The sequence below is a fragment of the Colletotrichum fructicola genome (genome assembly GCF_000319635.2).
Source record: "Colletotrichum fructicola Nara gc5 chromosome Unknown KSG_Nara_v1_contig02, whole genome shotgun sequence".
Classification (NCBI taxonomy): domain Eukaryota; kingdom Fungi; phylum Ascomycota; class Sordariomycetes; order Glomerellales; family Glomerellaceae; genus Colletotrichum; species Colletotrichum fructicola.
In genome coordinates, this window is record NW_027094052.1 from 2184871 (window position 1) to 2201688 (window position 16818).

At 56.0% G+C, this 16818-nt stretch overlaps 2 protein-coding genes across 2 annotated transcripts; both read right to left on the bottom strand.

Moving 5' to 3' along the window:
- Positions 1-3484: 3484 nt before the first annotated feature.
- rds1-2 (Protein rds1) lies at positions 3485-4518 on the bottom strand (the record flags this gene model as incomplete). The annotated part of the gene is made up of 2 exons (XM_032028806.1): positions 3485-4274; positions 4352-4518. The coding sequence occupies 2 exons, from the start codon at positions 4516-4518 to the stop codon at positions 3485-3487; spliced, it is 957 nt and encodes a 318-aa protein (XP_031891524.1).
- A 5151-nt stretch (positions 4519-9669) lies between these two features.
- On the bottom strand, positions 9670-13966 carry SSD1 (Virulence protein SSD1; the record flags this gene model as incomplete). Its single annotated transcript, XM_032028804.1, has 4 exons — positions 9670-9709; positions 9762-11110; positions 11161-13670; positions 13822-13966. The coding sequence occupies 4 exons, from the start codon at positions 13964-13966 to the stop codon at positions 9670-9672; spliced, it is 4044 nt and encodes a 1347-aa protein (XP_031891528.1).
- Positions 13967-16818: the final 2852 nt, after the last annotated feature.

The window sequence follows — 16818 nt, forward strand, 5'->3', positions numbered from 1 at the left end:
CTCAACTAGCGGAAGGCGTCTCGTTGAGGATCTAGTTGATGTAGGTTTAAACTAACACGCATGATGGGGCGAACCTGTCAGAAAGATAAGTCTTCAAAGAGAAGACAACGTGAGGGACAGCAACTCGACCCCGCAATGGAGGGCGAATTGCCGGGGAGAGCATGCCGGCCATGATCCGTCGATGCAACGGTACTTGTTTGCTCCCACGACAAGCCGGGGGACTGTTCCGTCCCAAGTGTTGTCTCCATTTTACTCCAGTCCTCTCCGGCAAACCTCGACCCCGCAGACGTCACCACGCGACCGGCCGAACCGCCACTACACATCCCCACGCTAGCCCCTCACCAGTCGCGGGGTTCGGGGTCACGGCAGATGCAATTAGATTGAGCGAAAGATCGGATGGCTGCCGGCGCCCGTTAGACTTCTTCTCTCCCGTTATGTCGCACATCACAAGCGGGAGATTCGAAAGAGTCCTGAATCTGTCGCGAGACGCCGAAATACACTTGCATGAAATGCATGTCGTCATGTATCACACGCTTCCGCCCGCAAAGCTATACACCTCAGAGCAGATTGCCGTCTTAATAATTGATGACAGTGGTCGGACATTGGACCTCGGTTTGGAAGGTAGGTTGGTTTACATGCAGTTGGTGCCAGCCATGTCGATGAAGTGGACGGAGATATTGTTGGTTCGAATCACGGCCGATGTGTGACGAGGTAATTCATGCGCGGAGAACTGATCCGTTGAGGTAGGCGCACTCCTGCTGCAGTGCCGCGGCCGGCGAGAAGGCCGGGTGCCCGCATTATCTGTCAACCACGGGATTTCTTGGACTGACAAACGTGGTGGCACTCCACGAATTGAATGCCAAAAACGCAGTATTCGGAAGGGTCGCTGCAGGAAACCAGGCATATTTCCCCGAAGCTGCCCCGGGCAGCGACCACCGGACGGCCTTCACGACCCCGAATGGCCCCACTTCGGTACTTTGGCGCTAACAAAAGAGAAGAATGGTATTTTTCAACTTGACAACGCCACCACGGCTTTGATCGAATTCTTGGAAATCACCCGTCGACATAGACTTGCGGATTTCGCGCAATTAAGCCAGCCTGAGCTCTCTCGTGAGCGGGAGAGTCGAGGGAATGACCACCTTGGACCAAAGCCAATCTAATGCAGCATTCATTCCAAGTCTCCACTCCGCCCCCACAACCGGCTCCACGATGCCCTCACCCGCTACCCCACACACACGCACCAGGCTTCACATATTCCTTCCGCTCAGGATGAGTCATCAAACAACATGGTTTCGTGGTGTAGTTGGTTATCACGTCAGTCTAACAGTTCGAGGTTCACTGAAGGTCTCCGGTTCAAGTCCGGGCGAAATCATCCCACTGGGCGAATGGTTTAGTGGTATAATACTCGCTTAGCATGTGAGTGGTCCAGGGTTCGATTCCCTGTTCGTCCAGCTTTTTGCCCTTTGTGATCTTTTTTATAGTGTCTTCATTGCTGGGACTAGCGGCATAGCTCCAAACGAGCGGGATGGTCCTTAAGTAGTGGGTTGGGATGTTATAAGATGTTAGAAGCGTCTTAGACGATAGGTATCACTAACATAAGCACATAGGATAACGAGACAGTGATATGATATAGTGCCAGCGCCTTGAGACCTGTAGCGGCCTAGAGCCGCGGACGACTGACTGATTGTATTGACAGTGAATATTCATAGTTGATCGCTGCAGATCACAGATTATACCACGAATGGCTAAACGTTCAAACGGCAGAAGGAAGTGATTAAATCGCCACCCTGTGGATGGCACTGGCGTCCATAGTCCACGCTCAGCGTAATATTACGTGAGCGCCTGGGTGTTGAGGGATGAGTGGCACTGGAATATATTCTAAAGAAAAGCCGGAACGCTTCGCAAACTCTTGAATGATCATGGCTCGTGTCGTACGGAGGGAGATGCAATTTATCGTGCCATTGAATCTGCGGAAACGACCGCGAAGGGATGCAATGCGATCAGCTTAGACCGGACTTTTGATCTCTAACGTTGAATTTACCAAGCCTTCGACTGCCATGCGTGCCAGCGTATCCGTATCTCGGAACGATGACCTCTCTACATCCGGCTTCATGCCAAGGCGTCAAGCCTCAAACTGATCGATCTATCGGCGTCTTGTCCCGACAGACGTCTCCGAGGCATCGCACACCAAGCCGTCGCTTACATGCCGCCCCTAACCACCAGCATCTCCGGGACCAGAATAAAGCCGGCCGTCAAAGAATAACGAACCATGGATTGGGGCGTCGGCCGCGTCCTCCAATTCCTCCTTCAAACCCGCCCATATCCCCTGGCCCGGGACATTCACTACCCAGCCGACCCGAGCCCCACGACATATGACGGGACACGTTCTGACAAAAGACCTCGGGCACGCCAAGTCAGCATTAATCACCCGGCCAAAGAGCCTCCCGAAACCACAACGCCCCAGAAGCAGGGACCCAGCAAAGGCCCCCTCCGACCTGCTCGACCACCGAACTTGCACCGAGCTCAGAACTCGGAGAGCCGCGCTGCTGCTACCCTCCCATTCCTCTCACCCCAGACCCAGAACCCCCACGTTCTCTATCTTTACTTCTCGACTCTATCTTTACGTCGTGTCTGATCGCCATGGACGCCAAGTCGTCACAGCTGTCAAGGAACTTACAATCTCACCGCACCAAAATAACATCGCACCAGCTCGCTAAAAGAAGATTTTCGTGTGCAAAAGTAAAGATAGTTTTTTTTTTTTCAATTTGAGCAGGCTTCTCAAGTCGTGTTTTGCTCCACCGGCACTCAAACTCTTCCTCCCGTCTCTCGATTGCTTGTCAGGGTGAGGGTAGTAGCTATATGTGATGAACATGGTGACTTTTCAAATCGTGCTTTATTTCAGCGGGTCAAGAGAAGCAAGAAGAAATGGTTGTGTTTCTCTGTCTTTGGTGGTATCATACTCCTCGCTTTCCAGCACGATTTTTCAGGCCCCAACCCACTCATTTCCTCCCCATCGATTCGCATGCTCTCAGGCATGATGCAGACAAAGAAAAGGTGACAAGAAACGTTTGATGAGAGAAGAGAAGTAAGAAAATGGGTTACCAGTTAAACAATACATAAAAAAGTCTTCAACTCGACTCCTGAACCCCGTCGGGAATATATATAATATGACATCATATATACAGGCTATCTATCTAGCCAGAGAAGTGAAAAAAAAGGTTTTGTCGGTCGGATAGGGGAGGAGTTTGAGAGAGTGAAGAGTCAGAAAGAAAAAGAAATGGAGGTCGACATTGATCGAAAACTGGCTGCTTCTGCTTGACTAACCCCAAATTTCGTGTCGTAAAGCGAAGGTATCATGCGCTCTTTCCTCCCCTTTCTTTGCTTTTTTTTCGTGACCTTCGGGATTAATCAACACGCACCCGTCACGTCCTTTTCGAGCCCACCTACTGGGCCACAAGACCAGACCCCAACTTACGGAACGCGCTTACGAGATGGTAAGCACCATAGGACCAGCCACGGTGATGTCATCGCTGAGCACGCCGCTCATCGGGGACTGGTTCGTGAGGGAGACGTAGGTGATGCCGCTGAGACCCTGAGGAACGACGCAACCTTGCTGAGGAGTGAAGGGGCTGAAGGTGGTGCCACCGGGCTGAAGGCCACCAGTGGTGAAGGCGCAAGCCTTGGCCTGGGTGGCGCTGTCGGCCTGGAGCATGATGGGGGCGCCGATGGCAACCGCGCTGGGCTGAGCAGGGGCGGTCATCGTCAACTTGGGGAAGGGCTGGAGAGCCAAGTTGGAACCCTGAGGGCAGGAGGTGATGAAGGGCGCGGCCAGGGAGAAGACAGCACGAACGCCGAGGGGAGCATCGAAGGCCTGGGGGATGGCGATCTGCTTGGAGGCGGCGCGGATGAAGGTCTGGTGGCGAGCCTCGATGGTGAGGATAGAGCCGGCGGTACCGAGGATAGCCTTGTCCTTGACGAGGGGAGCGGCTCCCAGGTAGGCAGAGACACCGACGTTCTCGAGGACGGCGGCGGTCTTGACCATGCCGGCGGCATCGGTGAAGCCGAAGTTGTACTGGCAGGGCTGGACGGGCTGAGTGCCGGCCTGGGCAATCGCAGACTGCAGGAGAGAGACGTGCGACAGTTCGGTAGCGCCGACTTGTTGAAGGTCGTTAACCTGCTCCATCGAGAGACCCAGAGCCATGAAGTCCTGTGCGGGGAACTTCTGGAAGCCTTGCTGGTAGAAAGTACCCTCGAGCCATTCCAAGGTAAGAGCGCTGTGAAACCAGTGTTAGTTGTCGTGTCCCAAAGTCCTGCGCTTGCATATCGCATCATCCACCGAACCCCTACTCACAATTGCAGAATGTCGATATCCGTCAGTCCAGCAGCGCCGGCACCGGCCTGTTGTCTCTTGGCCAAGTTGTAGATCTTCATCTGGTCCTTGTTCAACTTGGGGCCGAGGGGCACGGCGGTGGCCACGGCGGCCAGGGCGGCGACGAGGGCGGTCTTCATTGAAGGCATGTTGATTATGTGTGGTGTGGTTCTTGCAGCTTTACTTTTCCTTCCTAAATTTCCTTTCGGTCGGCCTGTTCTCCGGGGACAGTGATATCGAGCGGTAGTAAAAGTATGTCGATCGGTGCCACCTGGGACGGTCGATTGTTGTTGATGTCAGAGAAGAGAAAGATTACAAGAATAATTAAATGTCGTCCGAGGGAGTGACAGTTCGTAGTAAGAGGTCTCGAAGGGAAAGGAGGGTGTAAGCAAAACCGGTGGACCCAGGAAAGCAGACCAGCGCTTTTGGAGATTGGAAGAAGACACACAGTGAACGGGATGAGAAGAAAAAGAAGATAGGGGTAGGAGAAGCAAACGAGGGAAACAAAGTAGTTAAAGAAAGTTCACGAGCTCATCGATGGATGGCCACCCCCATCACCCATGGCGTATCTCGCAGACGGCGCATGGCCCATTCTCGCCATCAGGCACTCGGGAGGGGGTCGGATCGACTTGGGTCCTTGCTGGGGACTGTCTGCGGCTAGCTTTCTTTCCGTCGTCGGTTCACACGGGAGCCCACTATGCGGGTAGCAAGATACGCTCGACCGCGAAGCTTCAGACGTGGGACTGGACAGGGGTACGGTTGACGGGGTACATGGTACCTTGCAGGAAGCAGGAGGCTGCTCCTGGGTGGTGATGAGTTGCCGCTGGGCAACTGAGGCGGGCTTTGGTCTTGGTATCCGTACTGGGCAAGCGTGTAGTGTAGTGTTTGCCTGGGGTATGGGAGTATGTGCGCGTGTAGGGGAAGGGGGGATCTAGCGGACGAGACAGTGAAGCACTGAGAGGAGAGGCGTGGGAGTGGGAGTGGGAGTGAGAGTGGAAGTGGGAGGCAGACGGGGCCCCTGGCCAATGTCGTCAAGGGGGGTGCATGGTGAGAGATTCAAGGTTGAAAGTTCAGATGGCAGCAAGCCTCTTACTGCCTCCTCCTCCTTCCCTTCCTTCTTCCGAGAGCCAGGCGGGCGACGCCAAGCACGGAATTCGCAGTGAATCCGGACAGTGGGAGGCAGGAGGGGAGGGTCGTAGGTGCGATGGAGTAAGTAAGCAGGCCTTTTGGCTGTGTGTGCCTGTTTCGTTTCCGCTGCGGTTCAAACAAGCTCGACGAATCGGCAGAAGGTCGCTCGGACAAGGCACCAATCAGAAGCACGGAATAGGTGGAAAAGAGAGGGGCAAAGCGAACAAGATGGAATCAGGGGTGGAAAAAGATGGGATAGCGACAGGGGAGGGCGGTCGCTGAGGACGTTGTTGTGTGAGAAGATGAGAGGCCTCTATTGGGATGAAGCCCGTTTCTACTCGCAGATACGACCCCTGCCGAGCTTGTTTTTGCGCTTCTTTTTTCCCGACTACCTTTATTTCGCAGGCAAGGGTCCATCGTCGCCTGCAGGCTTGCATGCCCCAGAAGTGTCCAGGAGGGACCAGGCGGGGGGGACTTGCAGGAAGGACACCTGGAGAGGCCTTGGGGGAGTGCTCGCCACTGTTTGGCAATGTAGCCGAACCAACTTTGTTGCATCGTGACCCCCAGCCAAGAGCAAGAGACCAACCCGGGTCACGAACGGGCCGTTGACCGAAACCATTGTGATACGTCTCCCACGTCAGAAACCCCGGTCCGCCCTCGCCCAGGCCCCTCCTGTCATTGGCATCTCTCGAGCCGTCTGATTGGCCGATGCTGCATTAGAACCCCTGCTTAGGTGGATATGCCCCGTTCTTTCTGAGACCCGCAAAGGTACGTCTCCTCACGCATCTCATCTGCAGGAACGTTCTCTCGGTAACGTCTCTTTCCAGTCCTCAACCGCGCTTCATGGGCAACCTTTCCTCCACCGCGTCCTCTACCGGCCTCTTGTTCCCGTCCATCCCAGGCCACCTAGACCAGACAATCACTCACACAACATGCATGTACTCACGGCCTCCGGCTGCCGTTGATGGGCTTAGCGCTGGCGTCCAACCAAACCCCCGGCGCAGGGCGACGCCAAAGTGCCTCCTACCTGGCTGTCTGCGACACGGAAGAGCAGATCTCATTTCCACTGGCGTCGACTATCTTCTGACGTTGCCGAATGCACCAGCTGCAAATTCCGGTTGAGAGCAACGCATCGTGCCCTTCAACCGCCGCCCAGGGTGTCACGTTCCGCCTGTCTAGGGCCCATGATCTGCAGAGCCGGCCGTGGTGAGGCAGCCATCTTGAACATGCTAATCGACCTAATCGACGCCTCGCGATCTTGACAGAAGATGCGATGCACTGGCCCACGACCGCATGGCCTTCCAAAGCATGCCATGGGTGGGAGACGCAGGAAACAATCCAGCCTGACTCGAAGGGTCGAATCTTGTCAAAGACGATGTCTGACTCAACGAGATGAGCAGGAAACAATCTGCTCTTTCATTCAAAAAGTGTCACGATTCCAACCCTCGCGCAACAAGACCCCGGAATTGGCTATATGCAGGCGCCAACGCCCAATGCCAACATCGAAAACTCCTCGCGCGTTTCCCTTGGTTTCGCCGTCCCAATCCCAAGGCCCGCAACACGAAGGGAACGCTTCTGCAACCAAGAACCAAAAGCACTGACCCCGTCGCCACACTTCCCCTGCCCCTTCCCAGGCTTCCTAAGAGGCGGCCCCTCAACTTCCTGCTCATTTTACCACCAAAACGACGGCCTGCTAATACACTAGCCACTTAAGCTTATCCAAGCCATGGAACACGTCCAGCCGCCCACGAGGGCAGGCCTCGGCGGTCACACCAAGACAAGGCTCATTGTCCCTCGCATGTGTGTGCGACATCAGGCTGCAAGTTATCGTCGCTGTGGGTGATCACCAAGCATCCAATAGCTTGGCCAAAACTTGCCGTTCTCCTCTCATCTCGTCAACAAACACACTAAATCACGGGAACGAACGCAAAAGGCTTGCCTGCTTCCCCCCTCCACCTTCGGCCCATTTCCAATGACACCGGATGGACACACTAGACCAGTCCAAACCATTCAAACACTCTCTCCCATTTCGGCAACTCAAGGCCTCACAGGGCTTGCACCACCGTTTCAAACCCACCATCGAGGCTTTAAACCATCCCATCGCCCACTGCAAGCCACACACACACAAAGCGAGCGATCCGGCTGACTCTTGGAATGGAACAGTGGCCTTGATCAACTTAAAGCACGCCTCCATTCCGTCTACCCGTGACCCGAGTCGTGTTGGAAAGGTGCCACGCTTGCCACGCCCGTCAAACCGCCTGCCCCATACCCATCCCGCAGGCCCGCCAAACAAAAAACTTCCGAAAGCCTCCTCTCCTCGCATGCCAACCCCTGCTTCTCGAACGTGTCCCGTGTCTCACAAGGGATGACCCCCGCTTCTTTCAGTCTCGTCACCCCAGCTGCGATGGACGACATCATGACTCCGGAGTCTTTCCTTCACACTAGTTCCACACTCTATGCGCGCGCCTGACACAAACGCAACGGGCATTCCTTTTTTCTCTCTTTTCTTCTCAACCTGCCTGTCTACTCAACGGCTGTCGCTGTCTGCGGCCTGCGGCCGACGGCAGCTTCCACTAGCTTGGGCTATGTCTTCGGGCACTTCAACCGTCCCGTTCGGGCCACTGGAAACAAGTGCCCCCGCAAGACAACTCAAACAAGGCCCTCCCGACCGGTTCGGAAAGAAACGATGAGCCTCATTGTTTTCCGACGCCCCAGGTATCGCAACCGCGTGGTCATCTTCATGCCGTTCCTCGCCCGGATAAATGGGCTAGAAAAAAGAGGGTGAGCACATTTCGTTTGAACTGTGCCAGGATAAGATTCTGCCAGGGAAAGCCATCAAGAAAGAAAGAAGCACCGTAGAAAGAGCGCAGAATGTGAGGGTGACGTGCTCCAAACCCACGTAAGATACACTTTCCCTTTTAATGGTGTAAGGGCAAGGTGTGCGATCTCCCGCGCAGCCAATTTACACGCAACGGTGCAAGAGCGAAAAAGAGACGACGATCACACCGGAGCTTACTTGGCACGCTTCTCTTCAAGGGACGACAAGAACTCGTAAAAAGAAGACAGTGCATGCAGAGAATAAGTCTAATACGCTACCACCCACGTACCTGGTGATCGCCGCGCAGATCTCACAGAACATCAGGTAATCTGAACTTTGGACTTGTTGCAGATCCCCCTCGCCGTTGCTACCTTACCCTTCACTGCGATTAGGGAGAGACACAACACACGGAGCCCCAGGGTGAAGGGTTATCAGTCTCGTCTAGTATTCGTAGTCCACATGCGCGTCCTGGTATCTTAGATCCCAGGCCTGTCGGGAAGTTCAAGTGGCCATCGTCATCGGCCTGTTAGACGGAGATTTCCCCTTCAATACCGATAGATAGACGGAAGTTCCCCCTTCATAGGAAAGGCCTCCCCTAGTTTCCTTTTCCTCCATCTCCACAATCTTGCTTGCTCCGCAGCCCGGAGCTTGTTCTGTGTTGAATTGGACCTGCCCTTGCCTGCCCCCCCGGCCCCCCGTCTCTCCGATCCAAAACCCCCCCTCCCTGGTCCTCCCTCCTCCATCCCCTTCAGACCGAACCTCGTCCCCCAGTCCGTCTTCCGGCATTATCCATCACGTCAAATTTCTAAACCGGCTTTCTTGTCAACCATCACAACTGAAACTCTGCCGACCCCCCCTTGGCCCACGAGCAACAGTCCAACCCGAGGCCTCTGCGACCCTCTGCAAGGGATGCCTTGTAATCATCCAAAATATGTAAAATCCAGCGTGTGGCTCTCCCGCTTGCCGTGAACCGCTCCATCGTCATCTATCACTGCGTGCCTGAGTTGTCTAGGCGGTCTCTTCCCGCTAGGCACATCATGCTGCGCGTCGTGTACGTGTAATTGGATGTTCCATTTTGCTAACTGATGAGCGCTAATCTCTACTATTTCATCCACCGCCTTTCTCCCTCTCGATTTCTGCTGTTGTGCTAAATGACTCATCCAGGGACGAAGATATACTTCAATTACTCCAGTCCTTAGTGTATCGTCCCATCTCTCACCCAAACTTTTCTACTCCCTTCGCAATGCCTTCGGCATGCCTTTCGCCTCACAGGGTGCACGAACGCCTCTTTGCCCTCTGGGCCATGACCAGTTTTGGGTGTCATGTCATGAACACCGTACCTCGAAACGCCATTCTACAGAGCATAGGGGTTCAGGGACCGGATAGTCAAGCAACTGCAACGTGTTAGCACAAATTCCATTTTCAAGAACGTAATAGTCAACTTACGGTGGGCTCTTGGAGAGATCAGTCTTGAGAATGACCGGAACTCTGGTCATCTCCGTAACATCCTGGATGTACTCGCCACCCTCTTCGCGCAGCTTGTAAAGCTTGAGGTACTTCTCCTTGTTGGACAAGCGGGTCTCGGGAGCCTCCGGTGCGGGGACCTTGGAGTCGGACCTAGTGCGCTGCAGAGGCTTAGCGTCCGATCGGGTCGGGGAGCCGGGGACGCTCTGCGTCGGCCTCTCGGCCAACGAAGCACCGGCCATCGCCTCGGTGACATCCGAGGCATTGTCATCGTCATCATCGAAGAGGGCGTCGACATCGTCGGTGGAAATGGTGCCGGTCTCAGTCTGCTTGCGAGCAGCCTCTTCCCTCTCCTTCTTGACACGCTCAGCCTCCTGCGCTTGACGGGCAGCAGCCATGGCATTCGCGTTCCTAACAGACGCGGCAGCCTTGGGGCGCTCATCCTCAGGTACGTATGCAGAGCTCGGCACACCCTTCTCCCAGTAGAGCTCGAGCACTCTCTTCTCCTTCCTGAACTCGGCCTTCTTAAGCGGCAACTGGTCGCAGTGAACACGCTTCTCAAAGCCCCATTCGGGAATGAGAACATCAAATGCAGACTCGTACACGCAGATAACGATACCTTCCGTGATGAGATCGCCGTTGACCTCCTGTCTCTTCTTGTCCATCTTGCGGCAGGACTCAATGTGAATGCTCTGTTCCTGAGCGTTTTGGGCAGAATCCTTCTTGGTGTTACAGGATTCAATGGTCTTGACAAGGGCCTCGAGATCCTCAGTGTACTCAATCTTGCCCTCGGAAAGAGCAGCCTCGAGCTGTCGGTGAACGATGATATCGGCGTAGCGCCGAGTGGGGCTTGTGAAGTGAGTGTAGAGCGGCAAGTTGAGAGCGAAGTGAGGCCACAGCTGCTTGGCCGTCTTGCCAGCGATGAAGTACTTGGCGCGCTGCATCGACTTGAGGACAAGAGTCTCCATTCCCTTGCGGACATCGGCGTCGTCAACCTTGAAGAGGCTGTTGTGCAGGCTGCCGCTGCCGGAAGTCTCAACCTCATAGCCGATCGCGTTCATGCGATCAGCAAAGGTCTGCAGACGACGGGCATTCGGCGGGCCTTGACGGCGGAGCAATGCCTTCTCCGGAAGAGCCTCAGCCAAGCGCTGAGCAACGAAGGTGTTGGCCTTGTGCATAAGCTCCTCAACAAGCTCGGTGCCAGGGGTCGAGTCAAAGATGTTGTGCTTGATGGGGATGTTCTCATCGTCAAGCTGTTGCATGAGGCGGAGAGGGGCAATAGGCTCGCCACCCGCACCAAGACGGGCCTCAGTGAACTTTTGAGCAACAGCCTATGAAATATTAGCATCTAGGCCAGTACATGAGATTCAAGTGTACTTACGTTGAGAATCTGAATATCCTTAAGCTGAATAGACTCATGCTTCCAGTCGGCCTGGCCGTTTAAGGCAGCATCGATCTCGTCTACAGTAATCTTGGCGGTGCTCTTGATGATACTCTTGCCAACCCAGGCGTCACCCTCGGCAACGGCGCCGGTGTGGGGGTTGACACGGAAGAGCACACTGACAGCGAGGCGCTCCTCACCGGGGGTCAATGAGCAAACCTCACCAAAGATCTTAGGGGGCAGGAGAGCGCAGGTGCGGTTCACGAGGTGAACAGCCGTGCCACGCTTCTTGGCCTCGCGATCGACCAGGGAGTTGGGCTTGACAAAGTGAGTGACATCAGGAATGTGAATGCCAATGTCGATCTTGCCGTCAGGCTGGGTCTTGATGTGGATGGCGTTGGCAAGCTCAGGAGATCCGTCGAGGTCGAGAGTAACGGCCTTCTCATCACGGAAGTCACGGCGAGTTGCCAGGGCTGTCTCATCCTCCTTGGCGAGAGACCAATCTTGCAAGCCAACGCTACGCAGAACCGCCTCAGAGAACTCATCAGAGGAGAAGTTGTTATCGCGCAGCAGGGCGTCGGTCTCCACCTTAAGGTCGCCCATGCGGCCAAGCTGCTCGACGAGGGTACCGAAAGGATGCAGAGAAGTAATCGGCCAGCGCTTTATGCAAGCCACAAAGATTCGATCCGCGTAATCCTGGTGCTTCTCTACGAAGTCGCGAGGGGCCTGCTCGGTGGGAATGGCAATGAGCGGCACGCGCTTGTCGGTAGGCTTGAACCAAACAATCTTGGGCTTCTCCTGGGAGCGATTGTCTTGATGACGGTTGTTGCCACCATCTCTGGCGGCTCTCTCGGCCTCCTGCTTCTCCTTGGTAGCCTGGCTGCTGGGACGGAGCAGACCAAGCGTACCCGAGAACATCTGGCCAGCAACACGCTCAATAACAGCGACGATGTGTCCAGCATACAGGGGCTTCGCCTCATCGTTGATTTCCTCCTCCTCGACGAGAAGCAGGCTCTGGCCTTCGACCTCGACATCGTCGTTCTTCTTCTGGGTGGGGCGCTGGCGCAGACTGCCGCGACGGCGAATGCCGCCCTCCTGCTGGGTGTTGTCGTCATTGTTGTTGGACGACTGGTTCTGTCCATTGGTCGATCCAGACCGGGTATCAGTGATGTCCTTGCGCTTCTTCTTCTCTTCCTTCTCGCGCTTCTGAGACCATACTTCGTCAACGTCGAGCAGCTCGACGGCGACCAGGTCACCCTCAAGAGCACGGTTGCGATCCTTGCTACCGCAAATAAAGATATCGGCATCGAGCAAACCGTCCTGGGTGGAGACATAGGCGTCACTGCGGTTCTTCTTGTTCACGCGGAGGATACCAGACACAAGCTGGCCATCGCCGAGAAGAGCCGGGAGAGTGGCTTGGGGGAGGTAAGGAGTGAAGAGGGTCTTTCTCTGCTGCTGTTGCTGCTGGTTGCCGCCGAGCTGACCGCCGTGCTGGCCACCCTGAAGACCGACGAATTGCTGGCCGTTCATCTGGGCCTGCAGAGCTTGGAGCTGCTGGATCTGCATGGGGTTCAGCTGCTGACCGGGGTACATCTGCATGGGAAGCATCTGGCCGGGCATCTGCATAAGCTGAGGCTGACCGGGGTACTGGAACGCGCCGATGCTAGAGATGGACTGGTTAATGGAACCGCGAGAGCGGTGTCCGGGCTGGAAGCCACCCTGCTCCTGGCCTTGGTTTCCGCCCTGGTTGCGCCAGTTGCCGTCAAAGTTGCGAGAGCCGGTTCTGGCGTGACCGGAGCTGCCGCGGCGTCCGAAGTCGTTTTGGTTATCACCAGAGAAGCCGCCACGACCACCAGAAGCGCCGCCTCCACGGCCGTTGACAGCCATGCTCTGGCTGCGGCCATGTCCTCCGCGTCCACGACCGGCACTGGTGCCCTGAGCAATCGGGGCTTCGGGCTGGGTCGGAGCGGGGGCGGGGGCGCCACCCTCGGCAGCGTCGCCAGAGGCGCCGGGGCCGGGGAATTGGAAACCCGACGTTGTGCGCTTCTGCTGGGCAATTTCAGCCGCCTTCTTCGCATCGGCGAGCGCAAGAGAGTGACGTCTTTGATGGCCACCTCCGGCGCCGCCACCTCGGCCTCCGCGACCACCGGCGTTTTCTCTGCCGCTGGGAGCACCGGCGGCGGCATCGTTGTTAAAGGCCGAGCCGGAAGCACCTGAGGAGGGGGCGGGAGGGGGACCCATTCCCATGTTGGGAAGTGCCGACTGATTACGGCGATGTGACATGGGCTGCGTGGGAGGACCGCCCATAGATACATTCTGCTGTGGGAGCTGTTGAGGGAACTGGAAGCCGCCCTGCGGCGCCATCCCCGGCTGCAGGTTGAAAGCACCACCTGGGCCGAGCTGCTGCGCGGGGGGCATCATTCCCATGTTCATGTATTGCTGAGTAGCTTGGATCTGTTGCTGCTGTTGCTGCAACAGCTCAATCTGCTGCTGGATAGCTAGCTGTTCCACTGCGGAGAAGACACATTGTCAGCACGGTGATGATGATGATGATGATGATGATGACGATGACGACAGGGTGACAAGGAGCAAGGTGGGGTAGCGAGAAGCTCGACGAGAGGTGGAATTGAAGGCTGGGAGATGATTCAGGATTGAACTTACTGCCCGGGTTGGCAAACATGCTCATCAACGGAGTCAGCTCGGAGGGGCTTCTCCTGTGCGCAATGTGAAGCCGGCGGCCGGTAGGGCCTGGGACGCCGCCCGCAGGCGGCTGCTGCTGGGGCTGTTGTTGCTGCTGCTGCTCCATGGTGAGCAGTCAGGCAGATGAAGGATTGATGATGGTATTGTATTGCACGTCGAGTGCGTCGGATAGGTATGGACGGAGCGACGGGCAGGAAGGCCGGATGGGTGGGATAAAGGTCGTTTGGTCGTTGGCGTCGATGCTCGGAGAGCTGTGTGGGATGATGTGGCACGTATTGACGTATGTATTTGCGGACTAAAGACAGTGGGGAACTGGGATGGATGTGGTTTTGGTTTTTTGGTCTTGGAGTGTCCTGCGGTGGACGGTATCCGTAATGCGTTGCGTTGCGTAGTGTGGCGTTGCGTAGCGATTCAATGAGGGTAGGTTGTTTGTCTGATGATCAGAGAGAGATTGGATTGGATTGTGATGGGATGGATTGGGAGAGGAGGGAGACGATTGTCGGCTCGACGATCGAGGTTGAAAGGGAAAGGAGCTCGCAAGGAGTGTGCGATGTGATGGTTGAGGTGGGAAAAACGGGTGAGGCAGACGGACGTGAAGAGAAGACGAGGCAGGATGGGAATGTCCTCTCTGGGCGAGCGAGACTGACGGGGGGTTTGTTGCGAAAGGCGAGTCGGGTCGGGGGTGTGGAGTAGAGAGGAGGAGGAGCAGGGACACTAGGTACGGCGACGGTGGAGGGGGACAAGCAGGAGCAGGAGCAGCAGCAGTAGCAGCGACCCCAGGCGAGTGGGCGGCGGGCAGGCGAGGTGAGGTAAGGTGATGGAAAGGTACCTTAACTCCTGCTCCAGAGAGCTGCAGTTGTGCAGTGCAGGCAGTCTTGCGTCAGGTACCTCCTCACCTTCTGGCAGGCATCTTACCTAGGTAGGTAGGTACCTCAGCTACAAGTGTTGAAGTCAGAGAGAGGGGCACAGCACAAGCTAAAGAAAGTGGTGAGGTAAGCTCTCTGGCATTGAATTGTCTGTCTATCTGTCTGCCTTTGCCTAGGTTACCTAGGGACACAAGGTATTCTCCGTTCTCCGTCCATCTGTCATGAAGCAAGCGGCCCTACAGAGTGCGGTGCATACCTCAGCACCTCAATCAGGTACCTTAGGGACCTACGTATGCAACGAGGCATGGGATGGTTTGAAGCGTTCGGTACCTTACTCCTCTGTCAGGTATGTACCTTCTTTCTGTCCACAGTGGCACCTTGTTGTGCATTTGCGTCTAACGTAGCCCGGAGCCACAGCGCTGGTTCTGGCAGCCGTGAAGTTGCCGCATGCCGACACGACCACCTACGTACAACGACGGGGAGAGAAGTGCAGTCAGCAGCCGTCACAACGAATACAACCAACCCCAAGCTACCTCCTGCGCTACCAACAACACATGTACCTTGCCTGACTTGGGGTTGAGTTCAGGACTCAAGTCAGGTCTCCAGGTCTCCAGTCAAGTTCGACGGAAGTGGGGAGAGTCCACGCCGCGCGCCGCACGCCAGAGCAAGAAAGACCAGGTCAGGGCTCCCGGGTTCGAGGGAGGTACTTTGGGTACTTTGCTGATCAGTCCCTTGCCGTAGCGTGTCGCCCTAACGTCTTGCTACAGCACCAAGAGCACCTCCTAAGGCAGAAGCCGAGGGCCTAGCGGCACGCTTCCCCAAGTCCCATCATGTACCGCAGCTAAGGGTATTGAAACAGTCAGCGCCGCCGCCGGCTGCGACCTGCTACGTATCTTGGCGTCCCGTCTTCTTTGGACACCTGCTGCAGACAGATACGGGGGGCCATCTCTGGGTCCAGAATCAGATGCAGGGCACACGACGAAGACGGGGAGACGAGTCGACCACAGAGACATGTAGCGTGTTTCTGAGAGATGGATACTTGCGCAGCGACATGACAGGCCGGTCGCAGTCCGCTGCGACGAAATGGCTGCTCTCCTTTTGTTGTTCGTTCCCGTGGATATCAAAAGCATGGAACTGGCAGAGAGAATCGGTAGACCAGGCAAGCCTGGCAAAGCCAGTCTGGGGTGCCAAGGAGCTCCGTCAGGACTCAAGACTCGGAACACCGCGTGACTCTTGGACAGGCCGCTGGACAGAAATACGATACAAGAACGATTGAGTCCCCCGAGTTCCCCAGCACCGTTGTGGAGTCCACCTACGTACCTCCCGGACAGCATCGCTCCTCAATGGCATCACCCCAACCCAGAGTTGGAGATCCTCCCGTCTCTCTCTCAGACGATCTGTCCAGTCTCAGTCTGCTTGGGCGCTGGACTATTCTGTCATTGCCAGGGCCATAAGCAGGGCAAGCCAAAGCGAGACAGGCCACAATCAAACTTCAGTCCGCACCAGACTGGGAAACTTGGAACGGCCCGCGAGTCCTTCACCGCCCGGCAATACCGTCAACCTGAGTCCTCAGACACTGCATCACATCATGGTCTCAAGGAGAGTCTGGCAGCCAAACCTTCAGGCTTCAAGCTTCAGGCCCTTCCTTGTGAACTATGTACCTGTCTTCACTGCACTCAAAGCTACCTACCATGACGGGACTATTTAGGTGCCCGACCTCACCTTGGGCGGACGGAGAGACCCACACGCGGTCCGACCAACCAGCGGGGACGCTATACTGAAAACTGCTCGAGCCTAGAGCCGCTATAGGCTCAACAAGCCGCAATAGCCCCACCAATACTGCAACCATGGCGACGTCTCTGGTTTTCTGGTCCTCTGTTTGACTCTGTGTCCAGACTGCCAGCGGCTCTTTTTCTCTATTTTTTTTTTTTTTACTGTCCCCCCCTTCCCCTTCCTCCCCACGGGAACAGCTGCGAGCAGAAACGCTGCATCGCGGGTACAGGGTAGCAGTGCAGCAGGGGTCGTCGCTTCCAGCGCCCCCCCGAAAGAGCCCCAAGTCGCCGCGAACGGTAACATCTTCCCACCTGCGGAC